Source organism: Papilio polytes, unplaced genomic scaffold (assembly GCF_000836215.1).
Source record: "Papilio polytes unplaced genomic scaffold, Ppol_1.0 DF822845.1, whole genome shotgun sequence".
Lineage (NCBI taxonomy): Eukaryota > Metazoa > Arthropoda > Insecta > Lepidoptera > Papilionidae > Papilio > Papilio polytes.
The window spans coordinates 1,343,287-1,368,940 of record NW_013526359.1 but is presented as its reverse complement, the minus strand read 5'-3'; the positions used below and the strand labels follow the sequence as shown (position 1 = coordinate 1,368,940).

The following is a 25,654-nucleotide window of genomic DNA, read 5'->3' as shown; positions in this document are numbered from 1 at the left end:
TTGTGTAAATAAGTTTTAAAATAAAGATATGTTTGTTTTATAAAAGTGTTTTGTATTTTTGGCTGCCGCGCTGTCGGTAACAAGTTAAACAAGGAGGACAAAGCTATTGTTAATTATCACAATAAATTAAGATTCTTACTATTTTCGTAACAAAGTCTTTATGGAATGTTTTATGTCACAAATAATTTGGACTTTATATTTCGGAGATAAAGACATCTAGCCTGTGAAGCAAACATTTTTACAATTATTTAGTAATCTATGCAATGAAATACCACGTTAATTAAGAATCGGCTAAATAGTTGGCTTATTGCCCGCATCTTTCCTGTACAATACGGAAAGGACAGGATAACAGATTACCAGGAAACTAAGCAATATGCGTATGCTCCGACCGTACTTACAACTAGCCTTCTAGAATATTAATTTAGGTAATCGTAAACACAAACCTACAAGGCTGGTGCTGTCATAGCCTCGGGAGCATACGTGGGTTGGCAGCTAAGGAGCAACGCGGAAATGATTTACATGCGTGTCGGATTAGACGACAATTGTTCTAATGTGAAACTGAGGTGTTAATTAAACATTACATAAACATACAAGTAGACCGCATGCTACGAACATTAACGGCATATAATTTACTAAAGCTATAAGTAAATAGAAAATATCCTGCTAAATACTCTTGCTACTATAAATTTTACACTCTAAAATTGAAAGAGTAAACCACTCAACTTTTCATTAATATCAAAGAAATAAGAATAGTATAAACCGAAAAATTGCGTAGGCTGTCGATGAGCACATATTGATTGTTTTTACGATGATTCAGAAAATGAGCTGTTCTGGGACATACGTTTTGTCACTTTGTACCAGGAATACCAGCTATTTTTAGTTAATTTATTAGATTTCTTGATTGATTACGGCTACCTTTATGAGCGTCGTCAGATCTAGGCTTTATATAGGAGAGGCCGTGAAAAAGAATATGATCTTATTCGCAGTAATCTTATATCTATTTTACATTTTTATAAGATGTATATCAACCCTATAGAATGGCACCCGAAACCCTCTGACGGCAATCGACCAAGGGTTCCTTACCTTTCAATGGTTCCGAAATTGAAGGTTATGTACAATCAACAACTACTTATTTTCATAGCCGAACTAATCTTAACTTTAGTACGGTAGTTTATAAATTTCATGGTACGACTTTAAAAACTTTCTTTGTCTGGCCCTTTTTAAATAACAAAAAGTATAGTAGACGAATCGTGTCTTTAAATTAGAGTTAATGATTGCGATCGACATTTCCTTTGCTTCACGAAACGTCTCCATTTAGGGCTTTCGGTCAGTAAGGCACTCGCGTGTGTATTGTGTCGTTAACAATATGTCATTGTTAAAACTGACTAATTTGTTACGTTTGTACGGTGACACATACGTGTGTCGTTCTTAATTTTTTTTTTTTACGAAAAAACAAAATGGCTATTGCATTATATGTTCTCCGGTTTTAGGCAACATCAAAATAGGAATAACGCCGGTTTTTTACATTAATGAAAAACTTCATTAGCAAATACTCTATGGTTACAGGATAAAAAATAAGCTACATAAAATTACTTAACTACAGTTTTAAGAAACAGGAAATTTTAACAGAATAATTAAGTATGTAAAAAATGCAAAATAATGAAAAAAACTAAAGCATAAGATAATCTTCCACAACCTCAACGTTAACTACAAAAAAATTAACTGTTTAAGTTATTCGTTTTAAGTTCAAATCGAAACACTACTGATTAACTATAGGTATTTGTGGCTATTTAAAATACCGTGAAGTGCAGAAATATAACATTATTGAAAATGTATTTAAATAACGCTTGACTAATTTCCGTTGTTAAATTTATCCTTTACAGATAAACCTAAAGCAATTTCCGTTTTTGGTTCTGACAAAAATATTAAGCAAGATATTTTATATAAGTAAGATATTGCGGAAATACGTGGGAGTCTATGGGTCTTGCATAACAAACTAAACATGAACCGTAAGACAGCTTTAAAATGTTTTTATATATGGTTACATTTAGTAATATGTAACTATACCGAAGTTCGTAACTGATATTCTTAAATAGACTCATTTTAGGAAATCGAGAAGGTGTGAGATGTATGGAATACTCCTGGAAAATAAATAGGATAAAGTTTAATTTGTGGCCCATTAAAGGAAATTCTATGACAACTTCTTAGTGCTATCTATAGTAAACTAAGCAAAACGCGCGAATTGTAACTACGTCTTGCATTCATTCGTAATTTTCCACTACAATATACTTTTAGTTAAGTCGTGGGCGATACTAACATGATCAGTACAGATGATAACGATATAATTTGAAATTCGCCGCCCGGGTTATTGCGGGTAACCGAGCGCATTTTAAGTCTCGCGCACTGGCGGGTAGATTGAAATCCCGCTCGGGCGCGAGGGGCTCGGTTAATACGGATAATTGGGCGCATTTTTATTCACCCGCACTGGCGGGTAGATTGAAATCCATTTAGGGCGCGGGGCCTGCGGGAAGGTGTGCGGGATATTAGTTAAGCCGTGTTTAAGCAGCCAAGCGGGTCGGTCGGTTACGTGTGCGAATCCAAATCATCGAAATTGTCATATCATCAGTGAACGGGCGTGGCGTTATCGAACAGAGTCGCCCGAAATTTGGTGTCGTGTTTAATACAATTACGGGGCGCATGGGTGCATCTGTAGGCAGCATCGCTAGCGCCTGTAGACTTACTCGATTGACACCGACAGAGAACAGGCACCTGCAGGAGGTGAGGCGAGTATCGAGCTGGTGAGTACCAAATTCCCCTGTTTACAATGTTATGCCTTCCGGTGCATGCGTAGTTCAAACGTAGGTTGTATTGCGGGATCCGTAACCGTCGGCATATGGCACACAAAATGTAGTTTATATTATGTCTTTATGTTTTAAATTTGTTTAAAAACCTTTACTCGTCAAATCAATAAAACTTATGCAGTTGCTAAATACTCCGAAATTTAAAATCGCTCATAGAATAGCGTTTTCTCACGACAAAAGGTTGCATATCGTGTTATGGTTTCCAATACACCTGTAAAATATATTGCTAGCTCTACATTTTAAACGTAACAAAGAGGGATGATAATATGTTTTTACACAAGTGTTTGTAAACAATACAAATGGAAACTCAGGTAAGGGTGACGTTAACGTTCGTTCAGTCCGTTGAGTCACGGTATGTCGCGACCATTTCCTTAAATGGTCGTAGATTAGTCCTGCGCCCGATAAGCTAAAGTTACGTGGTGATGGTAACTGTATGGTGTAACTACACACACGTTCCACAGGAGCATATCTCTATTACGATCGACAGTTACGGAGGTTAAGTTTAACTACATATTTTTGTGTAAAATGTAAAATGTAAACTGTTGTTTTAGTGACTTTTAATCAAATTGTCTCATTTCTTTTATTGGCTTATTAGTAAAAATAGTCGTTGTACAGCCTTTTGTAAGTAGTGTGCAGTAAAATGAAACCCGAATCCCTTCACTTCACAGACATCTTCTAGTGGAAGCGTTATTTTACAAAAGTCTCATGTTATTGTACACGCGTTGTACATTATTATTGTGTATTGTTATATAATTAGTTTATATTAAATCGTAACTAGCTTCCGTATTTTTTACTATGATTATAAAGTAAACATAAAGTATGCGGATAATTACGCGTAGGTTTTGTCATTATTTCAAGGCATGAGGTCAGCGAACGGTGGGAACTTTGTGGGTGGTATTATAAGTAACCAGGCGTCAAAGCATGGCCGTGCGACAGTTTGACACAATTACGAGTATTTGACAGTTTGTCTAGTTTAGTCTTGAGTAATTCTAGACTAAATAACATCCTTATATTTTTAACGAAGATATATTTTGAATGGCACAATTCTCGAGATGTATAATTAAAAAATTTTGCGTAATGAGTTATATCCTGATTACGTGAGCTCAGTACCGACTGTGTATTTAAATTTCTCTGTAGATATCTAGATTAAATTTTTATTTATAAACTTTATTAGACATTTTTTATTGAGAAAGGTCATGTTATCTAATCGCAATTATATAATTTTTCAAAGGTTTGTAGAGGGAGAGAAAAGAATACACGAGGTCAATTTATAATCAAAAAACAAAATACGAGAATAGACAGTTCCTGTTAATTAAGATATTACGCCTTCTGTGTATTTGTCGGCTTTCAATTTGCCCATTAAGTATCTTTGGTATCGCAATCCCATGTCCGTGGGCGCTGCCCACGACCGCGTGGGCTTCCACGGTACGTAAATCCGCATTGCACGAGTACTGTAACCTTGGTCATGCTAAGCAAATTTATTGATCATTACGTGAACGAATTAAAAAAATACACGACATTTTCCGCTACATGAGTGCCGGTAATTCAAAGACTTGAACACAAAGACGGTCTCCATTTTTTGCTCAATTTTATTACTAAATTAACACAAGAAATTGAAAAAATCAATAAACGTTAAGGTAAAATGAATAGTTAAATAAAGTTTATTGGAAAAGGACGGAGTTTCAGAATTAATTTGAAAATTCTTTGTAACGAAAAGAAAGTCTTATGAATATTTTAGTCACTACAACAACTTCTAATTAATCATTTGAGGCACCATTAAATTTTAAGAGGTCGTAGACGATGCGGTAACGTTAAAAAGGGTCTTTGTTCGATGCAGCTCTTTGACATTCCTCTTCGTTTTAGCTTAATGTCATTATTATAACTGTAAGTCAACCGTTCTGTTGCCATAGGGAGAAGTGCACGCCATGTTTATTAAAATACGTAGCATTCATATGCACTAAAGTACATATCGATCGAGGGAATTTTGCGGAATCTAAACGATAAACATAAGAGCACTTGGTTATAAATAAGATAAAATTGGAGAAACACTGCAGTTATTGCTTCCCATTTTAGTATAAGTCATAAGTGTTAATTATTTTTATACTAAGTAAATTATAGTATTAGATATACTTTGAGATGTTAATTATTATTCAATGTATTTGGCCTATGGAGTAGCTACCAAACTTATTCGCATTGACACAGGTTATAAGCCTACTAGAGCCATAATGAAGGAATAAACCATTTTCTATTGCGATAGCGATCCCGGCTACTTATAAAATGTTATATAAATTATCACTTAAAAAAGATAAAGCAAATAAACAATGGTAGCTGTCGTAAACAATGAGGGTACAAAGTAATTAAGTAAAAAACTAACTGATGGAACCATTGGAGCCCTGATATGAGCATGCGTTCCCCGGAAACAATGAAAGTGATGTCCCCATGCGATACAATGCGGGTATGTTCTCACACGACGAAAGCCAGCTGACGTAATTGTACACCGCAAGGTTACCAACCCACGGTGAAAATGTATCCCTCATACATGACAATAGGTTAAATTAACCTGCATAAGAAAACACCATACAAATCCGCTTTTCACTTTTATATGTAAAGCTTTAATCATTTTTGAATTTACAGAAATACCGTGAGAACCTCAGTTTTAATACAATTCCAAATATTGTAGTTATTATTATCGCTTAGATACCTAAACGGTTTCGCTTAGTAACGAGTACATTCAAGTAACCGGTCACATGAAATGGATTGTAACTTTACACTCTATTCCGTCCTAAATTGCAAATTTAAGACTAGTCGGTATTGGTGCAACGCCTAAAGTACTGACAGAAGGTAGTAATTAAGCCTCTATGTGTTACCAAGGCTTATTCCTACTCAAATCTAAGTAGAGCATTTTTATGTTTCTTTCTTGACTTGAATTTTTAATACGAAAAATCAAGATTTTTTCCGTTACATGTCCGAACGTTTATATTTTTTTTTTAATTTCATGGAAATTATTACTGCTACACTAAATTTCTCTGTTTCAATACTTTTAAAATCAAAATTTTCTTTTCTGTGGCTTTTCTAACTTAATTTGCTGTTCATCTCTATATCTTGCTTTTATTAGATATCAAATATTTAAATTTACATAATTGTGTATTGTAAACGTAAATGTTACACAGGTTAAAAGCAATTGTAACTTGTGTCGCAAATATCCATGTAACACTTAAGCAGCAAATAAGTGATGTTAATTTAACGTTTGCGCTGATTCATATGCAGCCAATCGGAAGTGCTGAATGTAAACAAAGTGACGGACGTGTTACACAATATCATTGCAAAATACGCGCAGGCATAACCGCGACACTTTGGCATGTGCCAAAAATGTAGGTGCTTTCTAATTGAAGACCGGACATCACGATATTGCTAAAGCTTAAAGGTGTCAAATGTCCTCCACGTAACGCTTATTTGATTATCACATCAAACGATCTTTACTTGTCTTATTATCTGTTGGTTCACAAATCGGGTAATCGCATTCATGTGCGTAACTTTATTTGTGACTTTATTTTATTAAAATAACACCTGGATTGGCGTTAAAGGAGATGTCGTCTGATAATATAACGCGATCTTCATTCCTACAGCTTAAAGATTATTTGCATTGTCTTTTTGATCATCTATGACCAAGATCAATGTATCCTAAATTATTATTGGTTAAGTTATGAAAAGTTAAGTCACGCACAGTTTTTTTTGTTTAATTCGATTTGTTATTGTATCACGTTTTGATATGCATGTCGTATTCTATTTCCGAATATTTGTACAAATCGTGGCAACGAAATCAAACTGAGACCGTACAAGTAAATCACATTTATTCGGCACGATCTTTGCTTTGTCAATTCAATTTTACGTGTCCAATGCTATTAATCCGTTAATTTGTTTAATAACTTATAAGTTATTTGTTTTATTTCCTCAATATGTGCATATATCCTAGATAAATTTCCTAGTAATTTACTATATCCGTGTTTTTAATTAGATTTTTAAAGCGTAATTGCTTTAGTGGAAAACAAATAGTAATTAGTTTTACGAAATTAATTCTACATTTATACCAGCATTCGACATATTTTCTAGTTCGATATATTTTCTAATACATCGAACCGAAGTCTGGTAGCTTAGTTTCCATTACAAAAGCTATAGTACACCTATGGTGTTGTTATAACAAGTACAAGTAACTGCATAATAATTTGTGCATAAGTGGACATAAATAACTACTTTGTTATGATTGTCTCCTTGTGTAGGCCGTATTTTGTGTTAGTGTGTCGTGAAGCTAAAAGATGCGTGTATTACTCATTATTTGGTGTGCCATTGAAGATTGATATAGTCATTCTTACTGCACGCCCTTGAACGGTACAGTCGGCTGAATTTTCTGAACAAGGTTTCTTCATTGTTTCGTTTGTATATATATGGCCTTTAAAACGGTCGTCTACTGATAGCACTGTGTTATTTGGTTATAAACGTAGATATGTTTAGGATAAGTAGCGCTTAATTTTTTCTTTTAATTTCAAGCTTAATAAAACACATTGGCCAATTATAAAATAACATGGTAGGATTAATTTTCAATCTTACTTCTTATTATAAATGCGAACGTTTGGATGGATGGATGTTTGTTAGAGTGTGTAGCCTAAATGGCTGAACGGATTTCAATGAAATTTGGTATAGGTGTATGGGGTAGACTGGAAGAACGCACGGGCTTCAAACTTTTATTTTTTTTTCAAATCCAGCTTAGCGGAGCATAAATAGGTCGTCATTCGTCACTATTACAAAATACAATAACAACCCAAAGGGTTAGGTAGATACTATGGACCCCTATTTGGCGCAGCATCGGTTGATCTTTTAATAAACTATTGTCATTATAATATAGAACATAATCTGTGTTATTATTTTCTTATCAAGTGACGCTTGTTTATGTACTTTTATCGCAATAAATAATAATGTTAGGTATTCGAGATAAATATTGTATGATTGTATACCAGATGGCTAACGATGGGGGCGGATATTGTTTGTTTACATCTTAATTATGTTTGAATTGTATTGTAATTGCATTTTAAATTGCATTTGTTTCCTGGTAACTTGAAGTTTATATACTTCTGTTATGTAGAAATAGGCAAGACAACAATACACAAAACTATAATTGCGAACTATTTTGGTACGGTTTGTCTGTAATTTTTACAAATTCTGTTGGTATTTCGTATTAATACATTTTATGCTTTATTAATCCTTTTTAGTTATTTCAATTATAAATTATTAAATTTTTACACAACAGGACAGGAAAATTGGATGATTCAACCTCGTCTCAAATAGTTTTCTTCGCGACGACAACAACAGGGTAGGAATTGCTAACTAGCTCTCTCCCATCATAATGTTTTGCGGGTTCATGTCACGTAACTATTGCAAATTGTATTTTATGTAAATGTGAAATCATTTCGTACCTTTCGTGTGACATACGTAAACAAGACTTGTACCCTGTCTTGTATCGTTTTATTTTATTTTTTCAATACCTCCATCATTATGTAATAACCATACATAAGACTGACAATTCTTGGAAAACTGACTGGTATATGTAACAATTATATTTTTTCATGCAATACCTAGTTGTTATGTCTCAATAATAAAAAAGAAACTATGATTTAGTGTCCACCCACGCTTATAGCTTGTAACGAAGAAACTATTCATTTTGACGACCTTCTCGGATGTCGGTTTAAAATTGTAGTGGGTTTGATAGAATATACAATTTGCAAAAATATTAGTAAATATACGCATTGACTCAATATATAGTTTACGGTCCAATAGAACGTTTAAAAACTACTGCCATCGACTCTGACGCATTGGACACATTTATCTCTTTATACGTCCTTCGTTATGATCAGAACAAATAGGCGTTCATAATACTTTAATTGATGTCATACTGGCTTGATATGCGATTAACACTTAAGTGTGGGCTTCCACTGCAGTGACACATCTATTAATAGGTATTGCAGTCTCTGTTTTATCAAAGAGAATGAATGGAATGACAATCTTTTTCAACATAATGTCAACGGTGGAGTCGTAGGTTAATAACGTACGATATTTTCCGCCAGGCGTTTATAACTTGCGAATAATAATTCTAAAGCGACCTAGACCGATATGTGATGGTCATCGCTCAATTTATATAGGGACGACAACTTGCTTTCAAGAGCGACTTTAGTGAGCTAATACCCCCGAGGTATTACACGTCACGTCACGTCACGTTGGTGGTACGAGCAGTGGCTATTGTGACTTTGACCCAATTGGGCACCCTACTATAGACATGGTATTACCAATGAGTTACGAAGCGAATTTATATTTTTTTTACTACAGTTATAGATGAGTTCATGTCAAACTGACCGAGACGAATGAATTCCTTGCAAAATACTGGAAACTTTTTGCTTTTATTTAAATAATCGATCATAGAATATACATATTATGTTTACGAAAAACTAAATTAGAAATAATTGGTCCCTGTCGTTCTTAACTTTTACCATAAATCCTTCATCATCGGATTAAGGTGGTCACTTGTCAAGGTCAGCCAATCAACTATCGATTATTTTAAGTTGAATAAACGCTGCAAACGTGACCGTGCAAACGATTTAATAAATGGAATTTAAATTGTAAAAGCAAACGATTTATCAAAAATTTAATACAAGTATTATTTATTACCTACAGTATTTTGATTAATATTATTTAAAAAAGTGTATGTTTTATCGCTTTTCACTTTAAATATAAATCTAGCTTTTATTTCTCACTAGCTAATCTATAGATTATAATCTATATCTATAATATATAATCTATCTATACTATTATAATAAAGTGTAAACACACACTTCTTTGTTGCCTAAGATGTCAGCAATTACAGCATATTTTTGAATAATTCTTTCTTTAATAAAAACCCTCACACTTACGTCACGCTTTAGGCTATATATTTTCTCGCCGTTGAACTTAGGGGGTAAATATTTTGGATAAACACCCTAATGTGGAAAAGAGACCATAAGTTGCTGCCAACATCGAGGAAGTATAGTAAGGTAATTGGTATTTTGACATTTGCGATTGAGAAATTACAAATGTAAACAATGAAATAAGGTTTTTATAATTTCATTCGGATGAAGCCGCACGGGAACAGCTTGTTAAACAATATATTATTTTTTTAATTTCAAATGGTTACAAAAGGAAAGTGATAAATACGCAATTTTTATTTAAAACTTATTTGTATATTTAGTCTTGGCTAATCTTGTTTTTCTAATTTATGGATTGCAAGCTCGTACAAATGATAGACATTAATTTAGTTTTGGCAATGCGCATTATATAAAATAATGATTTGGTAATCGGGTCAACGTATCGGATACCATAGAATCAGGTTTCGTGTTGAATTAATGGGTGTATCCTAATGGGGAGCGTGAGACTGCTACAAACTGTGGCTACTAACAACATATAGGGTTGTCAATAAATCAATAATTTTTTAGATTTAAATTAAATTTAGAAATCGATTTATATCGCTATTTTCGATGAACAATTATTTTTTTGAACTATAATTTGTTTTAGATGAGATTAAATGTTGCTATAATTCTACTTTTTTTTTTGTACTCAATAGTTCAATCAATCAAACAAAACCTTCTACTTCTATACTTAGTAAAAACAAAAAAAAAATTGAAAAGCGAATTCTCGACTTATTTTGCAGAGATAAGTTACAAATCAATAAAATTTGAAATACATTATCGTTTCAATGGATTATTAAAACATAATGAACCTTTTGTAAGATGATTTATTATAGCCTTTTATTTGGATTGTAAAAAATATTATGTAATATTATTGTGACATGTTCAAAGTGACTTGTTGGTTGATACGACACGGTTTTTGCGTCGTGTAAACTGTTTTAAGCGCACAGATTACATAATTAATATATTGATGAATATTAAAGTAATGTGCAGCCCTATGGAATGGTAGTGCATTACGTAAACATAGCTTTGCTCGAAAACTCATTCTTTGTCTTGTTATATGTGGCGAGAGTATACCATAGTAAACCATTCCTTTGTGGTTTTGGTTTTATCATGCAGATCTCTTAATCATATCTTAGTGTATATTATGATTTCATCGAAATCATCTATCATCATCGTTGTCATGGTGATGATGATGATGATATTGTCTTCTTTTTTTTTACCAATTTCTAATAGTTAACAAGCCAAACCGTACGTTGTACATATGCCCACTAGCGCCGAATCCTAATTTACACCTTCCCACATTTTATTTGAGCAGGTACTGTTAAATTTCTGCAAGGCTATGAGTCATTATAGCTTAGGTGTAAGTTATTTTAAACATATCAATATTTTAACTTGGTACTCGCAGGCTATTTCTGGTTATTTTTATTTTATTATCTGTTTATTCTAAACATTTTATATAAAACCTTCTGTAAGGTCGTTGTACTTGTCCGCTTGAGGTATTCATGCAAAACTTAGTGTCACTTTGTGGCTGTAACATTGAACTTTTTGTAAGAGGCTGTTTTTACAAACTTGCAAAGTTTGCCAAGATGAAAGGATTAGGTTTTAATTAAAATCTTTGAATTAAAAATAATTTACAAGGTCACTGAAATTGCAAATTTATAAACAATCTATGATTACGTTGTAATTACGTGGTTATCTACGAGCTAAATAATGTGCAACATTATTATGCCGGCTGTGGTGGTTCTTAAGAATGCGCATTGTGTTCGTGATACATGCATTTCGACGGACTTCCGAGCTTGACGACAGTCGTTACTATAGGGGTACCATAAACATGGGACAAATAGGACAAAAAATGCAGTAATTTCTATCGAATATCACGTGTCATACAAAAAATTGATAAAGTGTTGACCAGTTTTAGTATAATTTTTGACAATGTTGTGTATTGGTAAGTTGTAGTGCATTTTTATAGCATAATAACTAACTTAACTTAACTTCGTAACTTCTTAATACTTTCGTTAATTTTGATTATAGACATGTTGATATATAAGTATAGTACAATCTTAAAACTATAATTATCCAGTCCGGGAAAGTGTATAATATGGTTACTCTTAACACAAGGCGGTTGCCAGGCCATTGTTTGGCACGTTTAGAGCAATGACAAGACGGAAGGATTTCTCGCGGTACAATTTTTGCTAGAGCCTAGTGTTTTCTTGTGACCGAGTACATTTGTTTGCCGCTACTTTGAATAACAAATAATTGCATCATTTGTTTAGTAGAACATTGGCCGTTTTATTTACATGAAAAACTAGACTTTTTGCATTACATTTTAATTCAGATTTCGTTATTATCTAATACACTATATTTGTATGATTGTGACATTTAAAATGTTCTATTCTAAATAGTAGAATAAAGGTATTCATGGTCTTCTCATCGTAGAATCGATGTTATTTAATTTCTATTTATTTAGTTTTTATAATTACTTTTTGTTTCATCGACATGTAATTTATTTTGCTTAGTATTTCAATTTATGGCTTGAGGATCCCCAAACTGATTGGTTTTAAAATTGAACAGTCCCATAAATCATAATATATTATAGTAATAAATGATCTCGTGTTAGGATTTCTGCATACTAAATAAAGATTATGAATCGTATTTTGAATTAATACTTGTGTTTAGATAGACGTGTGTGAAAGATTCGACCTTATCTACAGGACATGAGTATGAGAAATTTCCAGCCTACCATAAAGTATGTCGCGTGACATTTATATTCGACATGCTTTTTGATAGATTAAGAAAAATATCGTAGCTAATAAAGCATTATGCTCGCATTATTTATCTTCACATTGCTTCGATTCTGTGATTTATTTTATTTGTTACGTGGTTGCGTCAAGTGATTGGCAAAAGTCGGTCAAATCGTAGGTGCGCCTGTGTCCACTTGGGTTTCCTGTTCTTTCATTATGTGTAAGTCTGCTTCAATGAATTACAATGGTATTTTTACTGGCGTGGTCAGCTTGAAACGAGGGCATATAAAATGTTACTTGTTACTGTATAGCTAATATGCAATGATTGATTGTTGGTATTTATCTTCAATTCAAATAGTTTGTAACAGCTAATAATGGGTTTAAGTTATTTTTGTAAAATCTTAACATTAAGAATGCCCAGTTCTTATAAATTATTAATACTTTACGAAATTTTATGTAAATTGTCTACGTAAGAGTAGGCCCCAATTATCCCTTTACTGCAACATATTTAAGAGAATACGGAAGTACTTTCGTAATGCTAGTTTTCGTTAAATTAAAGTAAAGGCCGACAAATTATTAGACCTGGTGAGTATAAGTGAAAGTAAGTTATAATAATTAAATTGTTTAAACTATCGTGAGACATTACTCTACGAAGGGTTTACGAATGGTCTGAAACTAGTCGGTGCCGTCACCGAAGGATAAAATCATAAGTTGAGCCGTTTTTAATTTTCGATTAAAGTATAATAGCTCACTAGCACTATCCTTTTTCCCAATTTTCAATGTCCATGTAGATTTTGCACATTTTCTGACAGAACTAACCGATAGCACCTTTCTGACGGAACTAGATATCCTTGTTAAATTACATGTATTGAGTAACTTAGAAATAAGAAATTCGAATAAACAAGTCGTTGTATTAAAAATATCTATTTCGGTGATAATGTAAATCTTGCAAAACAATCCTTCATTCAACTTATAATTTGAAGGTTTTAAATTTTACTAATAACGTCGATACAACAGCAAGAATCAATTCAAGTATTTTGGGTGTTCACTCCATCTTGTCACGCAGTCAAAAATTTGTCGAAATCTGTGTCTATAATGAGGTAAAATTATATTAAGTCGTTTGAAAATTAGATAAACTGGACACGAATTAATGGAATTCCTAAAAAAGTGGTCACGGCCAGTAGCACCAATTACGGCAACCGTTGAAAACGAGCGTGCAACTGTCATGATTCCATACAAGCATCTAATTTATTTTGATAACGACATACCAGATTTCGACAGTTGGCTCAGAGAGATTGTAAATCTGTTTTAAACAGAGTTTCCTTAAAATTTGCGTTTATGTTGTAAATTAAATTTAATAAACATGCCTTCAACATGCGTCACTTTTAATATTAACCGGATATCTTAATATGCAACAGGTTTAACAGCACTTTGCATATAATTTCTAACATTTAAGATTTAAAATTTATGGTTTATAAATAATACTAGGTTGTAAGTAGTCATTTCGATTGATCTTTAAGCATGTATTTCATAAATATAATAGTTTCTCGTTATTTTTATACGTAGAAAAAAAAAATAACTGTGTAAAAATAACACACAAAACACTATTTTTTATTGTTAGCACATCTTGTGACCTGTTGTTCGGAGGAGTGGGTGAACGTTTGACATATTCACCTGTTAATTTCTTTTTTTATCAAATAAAGTATGACGATAGTGATATTCATCTTTCGATATAAATTATATATTTTTATAAGTAAACTAAATAAGCGATGATCTCATGCTGATACAATTGGTAAAAAGATTAAAACTTTTCTATCGCTCTATAAAAAGAATTGTATGCAAGATATGACTACGTGAGATATAAAAACATTTTGGAAAATCATCAAATCAAGCTATCAATTAAGATAAATAAATTAAAAAAAAAACAACCGAAAAAAAAACAATTTAAGTCACATGTTCAGATAAAACACGTGTCAGCGCCTTGTCTTTCGACATATTGAGAAGTTTTATTTTGTCGTCAAGAATCGATTCAATTTACTTTGGGGATTCGAGTAGTAAGTGATTTAGAATAACATCTTTTCTTCCTTTTTATTACCTCGGCCTAACAACTATTAAGTCAGTCTTGTTCTCCATTCTCTCCACAGTTTTTAATTCCTTTTACTTGACCTTATGGATTTTTGCAACCTTAGTTTCGGTACTCCATTTTAAGTATAGATTTTTAACATTACGTCAAGGCTTGAACAAATAGTTTTACTCTTAGCAATACGATGACATAAAAGCGATTACGTTAAGCGAATGTATAACTTAAACATGATTAACGTGCACCGGTTTCCTTAAGTCGGGAAAATAAAAATTATATAACTCGACAAATATGGGCCTAATAAATACCAATTGAATCATAACAGGAAGGTTAAAACTGGGTCACTATTACGTCAGGTTTTAGAGGGATTTTAAATTAAGATCACAATCTTTCCTGGTCTTATTGAGTGCGGAATACTTCGACGTAGTTGCGTAATAAATATAAGTCCGGTCGCATGTGTAGTGTGTACCGAGAATGGGACTGTCCACTTTCACTCTCAGGGCGAGTGTACGCGACTGTGTAATGTGTACGTGTGGGTAATGTGTATGTATTTGCAATTTAATTATATTACTTATTACTGTACTCGGAAAAGTTGAGTGATCTCTTTAGTATACATTTCTGATACTAAATATTCCTTAGTACTTTTAATCTAGGACTCTCTTGCGAGAGTTAGTGCATAGCATTTCATGTCGCTTTCGATCTATTAAACGGATTCTTAGGTGTTAGCTTTATTTTGTTTTATTACATCAAGATAATATATGTACGATGATTTTATATGTGAAGAATTAATTTAATTATTATTTGTTTACTATTTGCCAACTATTTCTTGTTTATGTTAATTAGATTAAGAATGCATTCTTTTTAAAAAAAAAAACACTGTTTTTACTTAAAATGTAATATTTGCGTTAACGCCGTTCGATTTATAAACATAAGAAAACAAACTATTCTATTAAATTTAGGATTATTAAAGTTTGCTTGTAGTATATCGAGCCATACATCGCTGGGTCCAACTGCAGTTTAATTAAAATACAAATACAAAACGCTTACGATATTCCTGCCATATAGGTTTCATTGTTCGGCGCACAAAACTTTAACATTGATTGCCTATTGAAGAACAATAACATATTTTTTATGCAACGTCAACACTAAATTTATCTATCTTTGTAAGGAACTCACTTTACAATATGGGTCACATTGTTGCAGTAAGAACTACGGGATTGTAGACAGTTAAATATTCTTATATCAAAGAGTTTTTGTTATTGTACAAATCAGATAAAGTAATGCAAGCCGTAACAATTGCAATGCTAGAAAACTGTTGACTCAGAAAAGGATGTTAATAGCTATTACGGTTTGATAAACCATGTTCCAAATACACCAGGGGACACGGAATAGGTTTATGCAAAAAATCTCATGTTGTTTCTTATTGATTTGTATCGACTTTTGAAATAATACATTATTTGTGTTACGTCACTGGCTTCGCCAACCCCGTTCCTTGTACGCGTACCTTCCTTCCAACGGCAGCCGTTTACAAACTTGCTGTCCTTTGGCAGAAAAACAGCGATACACGTGACCTCCAGGTGGCTCGTATCTTTCTCTTGTCATATAAGTTCTTCTAGTTCTCGTACTCGCTCCGAATCCACACCATAAATCTCTGCACCCGTATTGCATCACCAATACTTCTCTACCAGTTTTGAGCAGAACGTTATTCTTATTATTTGTGAAATCTTTACGTTCTATACGGTCCTCGTATGGAATGTAAATGTTTAGGTCACACAATATTTCATTACCAACATCTTCCTCGCATAGAAATTCGTCCTGTGCAAGTATATTATCTTCGTTTCGTCTTGCAACGGTCGATAAATCGACTAACATAGCATGAGAGTTGAAACCGTGATTTCTATTACAAATTCGGCCGCCATCCGAATATATGAAGCAATCCGCCATGAAGTATATTTTATGCGGTATAGCCTCTGATAAAAATAATAACTTGTCTACATTTTTAAGATGATTGTAACGTATTGGTTCGCAGTCATATGTCTTCTCATAAAAACAGCACTTTAAATTAGTGTTTAACGATGCTACTTGAGTTATTGAATGAAGTGTAATTTTAGTGCAATTAAATTCTGGACAAATGTAATAATCTGGATTAGTTCTAGGGATGTACGGGTCGTAGACGGGAGCATTATTTAACGTAACGTTAGTGCGTCGACTCGATTTAATGAATGTTCTGCAGACAGGCTTTTCGCCGATATCTATTACACAGACAACGTCTTTATTATAAATCTGAAAATACATATTTAACATAAATAAACCATTTCAATAGAAAGTTTTTCAATTGTACTAAGCTTCTCTTGACAAAGCAATCGAGTTATATAGAAACGCTTCTTCGTCTCCCTTTAGAATTACGTCTTTTCAATGTATTACTTCAAAAACTAATTTATGTATTAAAAATTTAAAAACAAACATCTAATTATATGTTAAAATTTTTACTAAATAGATATTTAATTGCTCTTACCGCAAAAGCTTTGTCCGTTATTATAATAAACGCAAAAGCGACTTCACATAAAAATTTTAAATTCATGTCTTCAATCAAATATTATAAAAGGAAATAACATGCAATAAAATGCTCAACTATTGTTCGCTCAATTGACTATCGAATGATGAGGAATCGAATGGAGATGAAATTACGATAACGAATTACTTTCGCTTTAATCAGGTTGAGTTCATGACAGACTGCTTTATAAAGAGGTTTACAATATTTGAATATACTTAAATAATTTTGTTTTCGTATCAGTTAAGTGGTAACAGTGGTAGAGCCCGCTTTAACATCTTCGCACGAATGGGCCGGCTCGCCCGGTGTAATACCACGACCACACAGCAAACAGGCGTGAAGTGGAAGCAATTCCGCGTTTCGTCTGATGAGTGTGGTGCTGGAGGCCTATTTTTAGTCCCTTTCCCTTTCCACCCTTTTCTTTAGAGGAAAGTATGTAAAGGAAAAGTGGATTTGACGGTGAAGGAGACGCATAGGAAGGGGAAATGTCCTCTTTATGTGCGTTTCCTCCTCCGTCAATTAAGGATAGGCAACGCATCTGCAATTGCGGATGTCTATGTTATGTCGTGATTAAAAATGTAGTAGTATTTAGCGGTATAAGTTTTAGGTCTGATAAGTTCTTGCAACAAGAGATTTTTGATTAATTTATGTATAAGCCTTGGATACAGGATGTTTAAAATTTTAATATCATTACGTTTCACAGCAAACAACTTTATGGCGATTAACGAGAAATGTTTACATCCTACCATCTAAAAAAGTACTGTTATATCGATGTGAGTAAATGATTTATTTTAATCATTGAAACTATTAGTGGTAATTAATTTCGTGACCATTCAATTAAATATTAGTGTATAGTTATTTTAGCGTATTAATTAAATAACTGGTTTAATTGGTATAACTCAATTAAATATGTAGATCATTAATTTTATGGAACAATCAATTACAAAAAACAGATATATGTAAAAATAACGTATTTGTTAAGACGAAGTTAGTATTATTTTTTCTAAATCACGCTCGTATGAAATCCAAATAAATTGAGCAAGTTGTTACTAAACTATCAGAATGAATGTTATATTTTTTTTTGTTACAAAATGTACATATTTTGTACGCTACACTTATCGCAACAGATTTAGTGACCGTAGAAAGTGTTACAAGTGCGTCTAATATCTTCTTATTTTTATAGAACGACCGTAATTACTTGATACTAGGTTAACATTACTCAATACAGACTCGAGTGGACATTATAAAGTGAATAAAAGTATTAATAGTAATGATAGGGATCAACTACCATTATTCCGATAGTCGTTTCGATGCAAGGCTAATAGCGAAGATCTTTGACCAACGTCTCAAGAAGCTCTCTCTAGACGGTTGGATTAAGGGCCCGATTCAAAAGGCGGTTATTTTAGAAAAAACCCCAATGTGTGAAAGGGACCATAAGATACAAGCTGTCAACATCAAAAAAAGTAAGATTGCCATGTATTGTCAACATGTCATGTCATTTTGATAATTGCAATTGCTAATTTGACAAATGAAAAAATAAAGTAAAACCTCCATAAATTCATGCTGATGAAGTCGCACGGGAACAGCTAGTACAATATATATTTGAGATGTGATATTTATGCGGTGTGTTACTTTATAAAACATGAAAAATTTATTAACTTACCAACAGGAGAAGTTCTTGTTTAAGCATTGTTCATCACAGAAATGAGATCTTCAGGTGACCCTGTAATTATAATTTTGCGTTATTCACGTATTTTAAATTAATTTAAAATATCTTTAAGTAATACAGAAAAATATAAGGAATCATACAAAAAGGTAAGACATAAATAGTCGCGGAATTCGATGAATATTTTTGCATCTTATTTGGGATTTGGACTATCCATTTATACTTTTTCACAAATAAATTAAAGAAGTAATTAGGTAAACATCAATTCACACAGTATTTTACGACATTTTCGTATATATTTTTACTTTATTTTCTCAAGACAATACAAGCATAATTAGCTCTACAGAAAGGTCATGGTTAGAAATTAGAAAAGAATACGGATCTTAAGGTTACAGCTGTTTAAGGTAACACCGATTAATCTTTGAAATATCTTTTAATGTTTCAATTATTAACTCCTAGATAACGATCTCTTCTTACATATTGATAAATGGGATTTTGATAAATTTACTGGATTTTTTATGACAGTTGTTTTGAATTTTATTTTGTGTTTGTAAAATATGATTTCGCGGTCATATTGTAGTCCTGCGGAATTCGTTCTATAGCGGATTCCAATGAGTTCGTGCTCTCTGGCCTGATATTGTGAAACAGTCTAAGGCCATGAACTACGCTATGTACGTCCTTGCCGTAGTGTACAAGAAACATACAAAGGTTACTAGTCAATGCAGAGCTAGAGTAAATTTTACAGTAATGTGTTTAACACTTCTGAAGGTGGCAAAAATTGTGCATGAAGATGTTGTAATATACTAGTGGAGTAACGTGAACACGGTGCTCTAGTTTCGACAAGGTTACAGTAGGAGCCGCAAGTAGTAAACGTATGTGGTTTACGGCTTTGCTTTAAGGTCTTTGTCAAAGTAAAACTGTACTTTAACATGAATATAAATCACTAAGCTTTTTTATTTAGTTTATATTGAAGAGCGTAGTAAATTCGGTCTATTTTCTAATGGGATAAGATGTTAAATTATTTAAACTTTCGTGAGACATTTTATAACTAATTATTTTACGGTTTACTCACGTCCCCCGAAGAAGGAATCTGTGGGTCTGAAACTGGTCGGTGCCGTCACCGGAAAAAGTATGACGTGAGTAAGCCGTAAAATAATTAGGGATAAGATGTTTTTATATTACTTTACTTGAACACAAGAAAATCTGTTTGAAGGTTATTGTTATGTAACTTATATGTTCATGCAAAAATTGGCAATGTTTATTTATAGAAAGTGTCGCAAACAATGGGACATTGAACGATAGTGAAAATATAAATGCGTTTTGCATATCAATTACATGAAGCGGTGCAGGCCGCAAGCTCGGCCACGGCTGACAACTGTTATTGAAATGTGAGATACAAATGATAATGTAACTCGTTACATTACCCTTTCTGGTATGCATACTACGTACTGCGAGATATTTGGAATTAAACCACCAACTGGCTTGGGAAAGAGAGTTTCTTAACGTTCTAGGAAGTAACGAACCAGTTTATTGTAATAGTTTTGAATTTAACTGTACGCGTTATAAAAATAACTGGTGTACAGAACTTACAATTTAAGCTGTATGTATGCTAGTGTATATATTAAGGTTACCATTTAACTCATGTAAGGCCTTTGAGCCTGGATCTGTTTAGTACAGAAATACATAGGTTAATTGCACTCTGGATTAACGCATTTTTTATGTAATAAGGTCGCAAATGAGCAAGCGGCCATCTAAATCCGTCAAAATGGCAGCGCCCATAGACATCCGCCATTGCAGATTCGTTGCTTACCCTAAATCGATGGAGAAGGAGATGCACATAAAGAGGATATTACCTCTTTCTATGTGACTCCTCCACCGTCAAATCAATTTTCCCATGCAATCCTTTCCTTATAAGAAGAATAGGATGGAATGGGAAAGGGACTAAAGTTTGGCCTCCGGCAACACACTCATCAGACGAAACGCGGAATTGCTCTCACTTCACGCTTGTCTTCTGTGTGGTCGTGGTATTTCACCGGGCGAGCTGACCCATTCGTGCAAAGATGTTAAAGCGGGCTCTACCACTATTAAAATAGAATGAATTAGAATAAACAGTTTTTTAGTTTTTGATGTTAAACTTTTTATAACATTTCTCTTACGTATTAACTTTCGATCTTAAAATAATATATTACATGTTGGCGTACAATAAAACTGAATAAGCTCATTTCATCACTTAAAGTGAAAGTTTGATTAAGAAATGGCAAATGTATGTGCAATTACATCGTATCGTAAAAAAGTATTTCGACCATATTTGTAATGAATGTAAGAAACGCGGATGGTAAGTCGATCGTGCGGTGGTTATTGCGGTTTCATAAGTATACCACAAGACTAACGTCGCTTTATATCATAATAATATGTCAATAACCTCGTGATCTATTTGCACTGCCGAAAATCTAATGCAAAACATTATGCATCCCTCTTAAGAATTTTCTCCGCTAAAAACTGAGATAAACAAAGAAATAAATTTCCACGTTTAAATTCTCACTCTATAGCAGAAAATTCGAACTGTACGTATCTTGGTTAGTTTTATACTTTACATAATTACGTTTATTTTAATCTATACATTACTACTAAATGTAGCCTATAGAAATATATTCAGTACTTTGCTAAAATAATTACAATGTACAATTACTATTAAAGACAAACTTTGAATATGCAGAGCACAAATCAAAAGATAGCATCTCACATTCTTGATGGACGCTTATATGTAAATCACATTGTGTCGTCCACCTACTCATACAAGTAACAAGTTGCTCGTACTATCTGAATAAGTAACCTTGATATTATCTGATCTCTAACAATGAACTGTTATTGATTTTGTAACTGGACATTAATAATTTGTAATACATGCAGATACAAAAAAAAATAACAACGAATTCATTTTATTTCATTCTATCGTTTTTCTTTATAGAAAATAGAATGTGATCCCGTCATAATATCAACATTGTAACGAATATATCGTCATCGCTATAAATACTGTGTCGAATATGTTTATGTGAGTCATAAAGTTAAATGTATCATAAATTATCGATAAAGTAAATACATCCAAACGTATTCATATGAAAATGTTAATGAGTTCGTTTATTTGGTGATTTTACTATTAAAGTTGAACGTGGAAAATAGTAGAATTGTATAATTATGTAAAATCGACTGTGTGTGCTTATTTCGGAAGTGTAGCGGACGTTGACCGAGCTCTAATAATACAATGATCTCGTTTTGCCTTTTAAATATAATGGTTCCGTTGAAATTTTACTATTGAGAATCAGCGACATAATTTATTCATTTTCAATGTTACTATTTTCATACTTGTATAAAATCAACATATATATTTGTTTATTTAGATAAACAAATTAATTTATATGAGCAATACAAATCAATGAAGTTACCAGAAGTCTAAATACATTAGGATTTTTGTCCGGCTAGAAGGATACTGTAAAAATGATAAACTTTTTACATAACTTATTAAATCTGTTACATTTTCACTTTAGTTGCGTTATCTACAGTTAATTGTTTAAATATTGCATTTTATATATTTCATTGCTTTGCAATTTGATCTCATGTCCATGAACATTTTACACCGGACGTTGCCTGATTTATTTTAAACATCCGTTCGAATTGAATTCGCTTTAACACTGACGAAATTAGTTTTGAAACATTAACAATACTTCATGAAGAGTATAGTATAGTATTATTATATATTATAATTTTTCTCACGCCAAATAAAACATTTTTAATTCAAATGAATCATGAAAATCCATGAAGCTGTTGTATCATTTATAAATTTGATGAAGGCGTTGTTCAACACTACTGATATAATATTTTTTCCTATGATTAAAAAGGTAAGAGAGGTGTGCAATTACCTGTTACCTCATGTGTTAGACAATGTGAATAAAAAAGTTAACTTCCGAACGGACATGAAGCGGCTTGCGGGTATCGGGTAGCGTGCTCACCGGCGTGGCCGATAGCCGGCACGCGATCATAAGCATCACGTTAACATATATTTTACAATTTCTACTAGTAAAGGAAATAAAAAAAAACTGCGACTGTAGTCATCTTTTTAATATTCTAAATGAGCAAAGTTATCTTTATTTTAGAAGTTCATGAAGACAAATAATAAAAAATGATTTGGCGCGGATTTGGGCGCGTCGCTTGCCTCTACCACATCCATTTTATACACTCTCTATTTATTTTAAGTTTTTGAATGTCAGTCTTAAAATTCAAGTAAAATAATAAGTTCCTTACCATAGTTAATTTATTTATTTATTTATTTATTTGTATTAAATTTTTTTTTATAATCCGTAAACTCAATAGTGGATATCATTTTTTATGGAAACAGTAAATTAAGGATATTAGAATGTAAACCATGCACGCTAAAATACACGGAGTAAAAAAAACGAACAATAAAAATGGGCTATATTAAATTTCGAGCTTATAAAATCGGCTACCCAATGACTGGTTAACAGCAGATAAAATGTAAAAGATATAACTGCAACCTTTTTAATAATATCCCAAAGAATGTCCGTGATGACCAATTTTAAAATCACGCTGAGTAAAAAATATCATGCTAAACAGTGAATTGGCGATATAGATATCATTTTTGTAAAATCAGATAATATCGTGCTGAATGGTGAGATTTCATTTTACATAACTGTTATTGGAATAGTATAAATAAAATAACAAACGTTATACTTGTGCTTATGAATTTTTTTTGGAGTAAGCGTCAAATTAGAGTAATTCATAAAATTTCCATAGTTATCAAGAGCAAAAGTTAGTGTAAGGTTAGTCGTTTATAATTTCAAGCAATCGTAGGATCTATTTTATTTGATTGATCTATTTTATTGATATGGGATGTGTGTTAAGAAAGTACTTTAGTTTATTATTATTTACAAAGATTCTCTTCCGTAACCTATGTTCCTGTAATAGATTTTGAAACCACAAAGGTGAGAGATACCTTTGGTATGAGCAAAGACGTAAAAAATATCTAAAAACTGAGAAATTATGTTGATGTCTCGATGATTTTACAACTGTCAAGGTGGAAAGATAAAATTTGCAAATTTGATGCAACCTCGTTCTTTGTACGTTAGATATTTGAATAAATTTTATTCTTCTGACACAACAAATGCAAATTCGAATTCGAAATTGTTCAGAGTTCAACTATTTATTTTTATTAACAAACGATATCGTTTTTCAATTAAATCATGTCAGAATAATTTAATTATTTATAAATTATGTTTAATTTAATTTTGGATAATATTAGAATGTTGCATAAGAATTAAAAAAATATTAGTAAATTCCACTATCATATGCTAGTTATTGTCCTCTATTGCATATTTATGGGAAATTCTTGTTCATGACATATATTCCCTGACCAAATTTTTTTGCGTGCAGTGATGTGAGAAGCTACTGCATGTCTCACGCTATGTCATCTGGACGCAGCTATTACGTATTTAGGAAGGACAGTTTGCATTTGCATTTTAGCTTAGTATGTACGTAATGTACTATATAATTACTGTGAAGTTTGCATGACTAAATATTTTGTTAAGATAGTTTTTCATAAGTTTACCTTAAAACAGATACACGGATATACTCATATCGTCTTTTATAGTATCTGCATTTTGAAATAACTATAAAATCTTTACATGATGCGATTTGTTGAAATTTAAAAATCAAACTTACAAAAGGTCGTAAAAATTCCTTGTTATATCATCTATAGATTTACTACCTCATAAATCACAGAAATCTCAAATATATAAATTATTCTCTTAACGTCTAATTTCTATAATAAAATGATACTTTTTAGATGACCAAGACTCGTCCTTATCTGAATTTGTAGAGAAAAAACACTTCATTAAGAAGTCAATAAAAAAAGAAAACAATTTCTGCTGACGGGCGATCTGATACTTGTTTTCTTTTGGTCATTTAAGAAATCTAAATAAATCGTTAATATGATCTTCTTCAACCTTGAACAACAATAAAATGTTTCGAAGAATGTTGACGTAATTATGTGAAATTAATTAAAATGTGCACTTCTTTGCGGCTTTATAAACTGTCTGTTAGCGTAAACAGATTAAAAACATACTTTTCTTGATGGACCAACACACTTACGTAGGTTTGTCTTATATTATTGGTTACTTATTAAATCCTACTTTCGCTTAAAAACATCCCAATACCCATGAAAATTGTTATTAGGCCGGATATTTATGAACATTAGCTATTATGTATGTATGTAGTACATTCTCTAGTATTATTAAGTAGTCAATTATTTTAATTAAAATGTTATTATAAAATAATTAACTCTTCGTGCATTGTTAATAAGAGCTATATGTTACATTGCGGTGTTTACTTAGTTTATATTCATTAGTTTTTGAATTTATGAAAACAATTATTAAATTACCTTCTACTTCTTCAGCCTTATCAGTCCAATATCACAATGAGATTATTTAATTTTTTATTTAATTTTTACTCACAGTGTTATTTAAATTTTCCGAAAGTAGAACTAAACCTTATATTGTGCTTTAACAAAGGGACTCTACAAGCATGTTATCTGGCATAGACACAATGGTAAACTAGAAGTGTCCCCAATACTTCCATTTAAACAAATTGTCGGAACAAAAGAGATTAGAAGACGAAACGGAGTCGCGTTCGCGATCGCATCGGTTTTAAAATTCGAACGCGTGTTGCGCACGCGCTGGCCCTGTTGTAACTGCTC

The 25,654-nt window shown here is 32.4% G+C and overlaps 1 protein-coding gene across 1 annotated transcript in view; it reads right to left on the bottom strand.

The window, feature by feature from the left end:
• Nucleotides 1-25,653, bottom strand: part of LOC106105454 — a 31,779-nt gene extending 6,126 nt beyond the window's left edge. The window contains exons 1-2 of the mRNA XM_013285751.1: nt 25,340-25,653; nt 18,886-18,945 (exon numbers count right to left, since the gene is read on the bottom strand). Of these exons, the coding sequence (XP_013141205.1) occupies nt 18,886-18,912 (27 nt within the window). The 5' untranslated portion in view covers nt 18,913-18,945; nt 25,340-25,653. The remainder of the gene's footprint in view (nt 1-18,885; nt 18,946-25,339) is intronic.
• Nucleotide 25,654: the final 1 nt, after the last annotated feature.